This window comes from Saccostrea cucullata, unplaced genomic scaffold (genome assembly GCF_032062105.1).
Source record: "Saccostrea cucullata isolate Sc308-1 unplaced genomic scaffold, CSIRO_AGI_Scuc_v1 ctg8542, whole genome shotgun sequence".
Taxonomy (NCBI): Eukaryota; Metazoa; Mollusca; class Bivalvia; order Ostreida; family Ostreidae; genus Saccostrea; species Saccostrea cuccullata.
The window spans coordinates 10,962-16,517 of record NW_026926283.1 but is presented as its reverse complement, the minus strand read 5'-3'; the positions used below and the strand labels follow the sequence as shown (position 1 = coordinate 16,517).

Here is a 5,556-nt window from a genome sequence, read left to right as displayed (position 1 = left end):
TTTGGAATCATATAAAATTATTTCCTTAAAAAACTAGTAAAATTTTCGCTCTTATGTAATCAATATAATAATTATTCCAATCACATTTGATCAGTCACTTTTATCCAAACGAAACGTATTAGAAAAATTAAAACACACATTCCAATACAGTGAACAACACTTCTCTCTGGATTTTTTTTTTTAACTTTCAATGCAATACCACACGCACTAATTTACGCAGTCATTTAATTTGATCCAAATGAAAAGTTGAAATGGCAATTTTGGAACACAGATGCCGTGTTTGTTAAATCCCGCAGAGCACGATTACTTTCACTGCACAATTTTTTTGCGTCACCTTCGGAACGATTTGTAGTACATGGAGACAGCGCTCTTTTACCCCCAGTAGTCTGTTCGGAAGACGGTTCCTGCGATTCCTGTTTCATGGGTGGATCCAAGATCTTAGAAATGCTTTTCTTCATTTCCACGTTGCTTTTCATGTATTTTCTTACGCCTTGTTCTGACCTATGACCAGTAACATTCATGATTTCTGCCTCGGGTACACCTCCTATATACAACTGAGTAGCGCAGGTTTTCTTCCCGCTGTGATTCGTATAATTCCCTTCCAGTCCTCCTTTTTTCGAAATTGACTTCATGAAAGTTTTCAGTTTGTTTATTCCTACGACTTGTGTCCCGTAACGCACAGGCTTTTCCGAGGTTCCGGGAAGCGGACGCCTATAAAATGGCCCCGCGCCATCTAGCGCATCAAGATAGATCTGGAAATACTCTGCTAAGCACCGATCACCTGTAAAATAATTGATTATGAGTAATTAGATTATCACCGCTAACAACTACATGGTAGTCTTTTAAAATATCCAATTTCTAGTAAATATTTTCTATCTTCTAAATGCTACTTTCATACATAAATATTTACTTCAAATATTAGGCTTACACAGCAATGCCTCCCCCCTATTCCGCTAACCTAAATTAAAGCATAGTGTCTTAAGGTAACATTATACAATATATATGAATTTTACTTACCAGGCTCACAGTAATGCTTCAGGTTCTTTGTCTGTAAATTCATCTGCCCAAATCCGCCTTTGTAGGTTTTTGATGCTCTACCAACAAATTGAATAAACTGTCCATGGATATCGTTTCCAATAGAAAATTGTTCGCATTGCAGTTTGTGGTGCTCATCACAGGCCCTCAAACCGAACAATTTACATGAATAAAAAAACATCGTGTGTTGTAATTGTTCACTGTTTTCTTTCCCAAAAACATTTTCTTGCCACAATTTCTCCTCATCTTTGGGCCATATGGGGTCAGCTTGCCGGATCTCGCACCCCAGGCCTCTATCAACGAGTGATTTCATCTTTGCGTCTAAAACTTTTCGTAGTCCGACAAAAGCTATTTCTTTCTCGTCTAGAAAATTTTTATCGTAGACACCTTTTTGTCTTAAATGCCTCAAAAGTCCACATAAAATGAGATACAGCGTTTTTGGAGGGTATTCACTCCCGTCTTTCTTCCGCGCTTCCACAATAAAACGCTCTAGCCAATGGTTCATCGATTTCGTATCCATTAAGTGAAGCTCGATAATGTCCCCCGCTCTCTGCTCGCGCCAACTTTCGAAAACTTTAACGGCCCATTTTGTATTACTTTTAGTATTTTTGTTTTCCTGATTTTCAACGAGGCATTTCAATTCATCATCATTGACGACTGGCCCAAACCTGGTGCTCTCTTTCAGTTCTTTCTTAACTTCACATTCGGTTTCCATTAAAGAAGATAAATCCCCGATATCGAACTCCATTAAATTTGAACCGCTTTCTCCAAGGCCTTCATTTTCATCGAAATTAAAGTTTTCAGAAAAACTTAGATTTTGGATGCCTTCAAACACATGGTATTCCGTTTCCATATCTGCACAGATCTGTGATAAAGTAACGTCGTCAACTTCATCAATTAAAAAATCAAGCGTTTTTTCACAATTTTCTGAGTCTACGTCCATCTTGCTACTCGTCCTTTCCAAAACTAATGTGACAAAACACTAGAAATTTCTAGAAATCTCACGCTGTCTACGGATACAGTGAAATTTACATCGAATCCTAATTGGCATGGGAATTCATTTTTTAAAGATTTACCAGAGATTCAGAAAGAAATGAAATATACATCAACATCTTATTGACATAGTGGGCGGAGTTAATTTTGATTGAGCTGATTTTGATTGGATCGTGTCACAAATCATTTAGAGAACTCGACAGGTTCTGTATCGTAGATACAAATTTGGGGGCGGAGACTCGTGCTTTCGCACTCGTCTGCCCCCAAATTTGTATCTACGATACAGAACCTGTCTCGTTCTCTAAATAATACTTATTGTGGCGAGTATTGGCCGTGGCACAATACAAAAATTGTGGGACGCCATTTCAATTGGGAGAACCCACCAAATTCAAAATTCAACAATGTGTGTTTCTTTTTTCTAACCGTCCCGGGATAACCGCGGAGGGTCAGCACACATACAAACTGTTCAAATCAATCAGTAACTCATATCTCAAATTTCAAATATCAAGCATATCAGCTTACTTTATCAAATCTTGTATATCATATATCATTAATATCTCAAACTTCATAGATCAATCTTTAAATATCAACATTTTTCATTTTTCAAGCCTGTAAGATGTAGTACAGCTCTAAAGTATATAGTACTGTCACAAAGAGTAAACTTATTAGCTTAGTTTACACTAACATTAGCATTTCAACAAGGTGACAGTCTATTACAAGTTTCACACAAACATTCAGTTATCAGTTGACTTGGTATGCGCAGACGCCACATGGCTGCAAGTTGGCACAGCTTGCAGTCATCCCACACAATTGGGGGAAGCAAAGCAAGTCAACTGTTCCAAGGCCAATACTACCAAGACCCCCCTTTCCAGCTAGATACTTGCACACATCTTTATTCCTGGATGAGCAAGTCCCTCAGTAGACTTGGAATAAAATATTTTGAATTTCACTTAATTTAGAAAAGGTTTTGCAACACATAAGGCAATCAAAGCTTACCAAATGTGATGTATTTTACCTAATTTCTCAATGCCTAATAAAGCTTTGGTCTTGTAGAAACTTACCTGTCTATTAATACCTTCTGAAATGTCTGAGAAACCTTATTCAAGGCAAGTTAGATATAAATGGTTGTAATTAATCAAAATTAAAGATCTGGGTTTTTTTTTAAACCAAATAGGGGGAGTTTCACTCAAGAGAACTACCTATACAGTATTATAATTCCTGTTTAAAATTGCTAGGAAAGCCATGTCCTGCTGTTTGAAAAAAACGAAATTTTGTATCTCCAAAGGCGACACATTCACTCTCTAATTAGCCAATTTAAGCAGAGCAATTTGAAATTCTTAATCATATTCAAATACAAGAAGGTATAACACAACTTAGAGATGGTTACAAATGCCTGTAAAAGACAATATTATCATTTTGGAAGTATACTGGTCTTGTTTAACGATATTCCTACAAAAGATTTACATTACCTGATACATGTAACAAATTTACTAGTATTCCAATTTGTAAATCATACTTACCAATTAAGCTGCTATGAAGATATTTGGCACTTTATTGATGCCATTTTAAAACTAGGATTTTAATGGCTGCAATTTCATTTCCCATATGCTTGCAATACTAGTGTACTCAACTAATCTTATTTATGTACTAATTGACTAAGTACCTTCCCTCTAACATACTGTAGAAGTACATTTTTCCACGGGGTCATAATTCCGTGGAATCACAATTTCTGTTTAATCCGCGGGTAGAAAATTACGCGGATTTCTTAAACTGTCACTACATGCCTTACATTCATTTTTAGTACGCTTGGACAAATTTCCGCGGAAAAATTATGACAGCGTACATAACGTAAATTAATACCACGCGGAAAAATGTACTTCTACAGTATATTCTTTCAATAAATATTATTAATGTCTGTGATACATGTACGTGAATCTGCACATTCTCAAGTTTAAAAATCTGCATAATAAGAAAGAACAAAATTACAAAATATAAGCACCCTGTGAGGAACTTTGATAGCCCGAACATCTTAAAAATTAAACCAAATGTATATTCAAGGTTGAGCAATCTGTATAAAAATCCAAACACATAAAAACTTCCTGTGAGAACTCTTCCGAAAAATAATTGATATATTGTTAGGGATTTAAGCAACTTGCTTAATTGGGTCACTTCTTGTGTGTAAATATAACCAAATAGTTAAAATAAGACTATATATTTGATTTGCAACATACATTCTGTTACATGTCCTATAAGTTTACTTGGATTCTAGAAGTAATTGTAATTTAACTTGGTATTTGAATTTCTAACACTAATATCTTAAGTAACCTAAACTGATCTGGAAGGTCATGTCTACCTACATCTCAAATATTCAATATCTCTACTGAAAGGTTTTTCCTAATCCCAAAAGTTTAAGAAAATGATACTTGACTGTATTCTTTTTTGCTTTAATTGTTTTAAACCAAAATATATTCATTTATAAATGATTACAAAACATTCTTGACATTTCTTGGGTTACATATTGCAATTTCCAACCTTTCATTTTCACTTTATTGGATCAAAACAAAGTCTTAGGCAATGGATGGTTTATGATTATATTTAAATAATTTAATTTTGTTTATATTCTCGCCTCTCATAGGTTGATTTCCAAAAAGGAACGCAAAACATTTTGTATAATCTGGTTTGGTATGGGGACACGCCCCCTTGACGACCAGCTTAATCATCTTATCCATGCAATCCCCTCATTTCCAGTCCTCGGAGTCCATGGAAAATTCAAGATTTAATAACTCTTATCTTTAACTTCAAACACTTACTCGATCTTACCTCATGTAAACACACATCATGGCTGCTAGATCCATGTATCAGTTATTACCTCCCCTCGCTTCACATCACTTCCGTTACTACGGTTGTATTGTTGCGCGGTAAATTTGAACTCGTAAAAAGCAACACAATTTTACATCCAAAGTTGTTTAATTATTTTAAAATTAAATTATAAGGAATGACTCTAATTCTTGGCCATATTATCGAGTATAATCTGGTTTGGGTCAGTTTACGCTTTTTTATAATCCGCTTCGCGGATTATAAAGCGTAAACTGACCCAAACCAGATTCCTTAAGTATTTTATATTTTCATTTTTATTCAAAAAATTAATATGAATTGATACATTATGCTGTTTAACAATGAACATGTTCCCCATTCCTGATTTTCACCTTTGTATTACTATATTCCAATGACATTTTGTTTCCAATTTAATATCTAGCAAATGGAATCATTGACGAGAAAGTTCCAACAAATACGAGGGATGATCAAAAAGTTCGCGAAATATCTCTATATCTACAAAACCACCATTCAGATTAGAGTAAAATTTGGTAAACACATAGCCATACACAAGTTCTATAAATATCATATGCTGAGTAAAGTTTTTCTTCTTGTTTGTGACGTCACAATATGAAAATGACGTCACTATATAGGTCACTTGTCACGAAAAATGGTTGTCTAAGTCGAACTCGTTTAACAATCGACTGCACAATT

General features: G+C 34.9%; 1 protein-coding gene across 1 annotated transcript; it reads right to left on the bottom strand.

Annotated features, from left to right (window-relative positions):
* Nucleotides 1-203: 203 nt before the first annotated feature.
* LOC134271272 (uncharacterized) lies at nucleotides 204-1,978 on the bottom strand. The gene is made up of 2 exons (XM_062753502.1): nucleotides 1,018-1,978; nucleotides 204-781 (listed from the first exon to the last, which is right to left on the bottom strand). Exons 1-2 carry the CDS (start codon nucleotides 1,976-1,978, stop codon nucleotides 225-227), a joined length of 1,518 nt encoding a protein of 505 aa, XP_062609486.1. The 3' UTR covers nucleotides 204-224.
* Nucleotides 1,979-5,556: the final 3,578 nt, after the last annotated feature.

Coding starts and splice junctions, on each gene's coding strand:
- LOC134271272 (XM_062753502.1), bottom strand. CDS start 1,978: ATGGACGTAGACTCAGAAAATTGTGAAAAAACGCTTGATTTTTTAATT. Junction 782..1,017: donor GAAGCATTACTGTGAGCCTG/GTAAGTAAAATT, acceptor ATTATTTTACAG/GTGATCGGTGCTTAGCAGAG.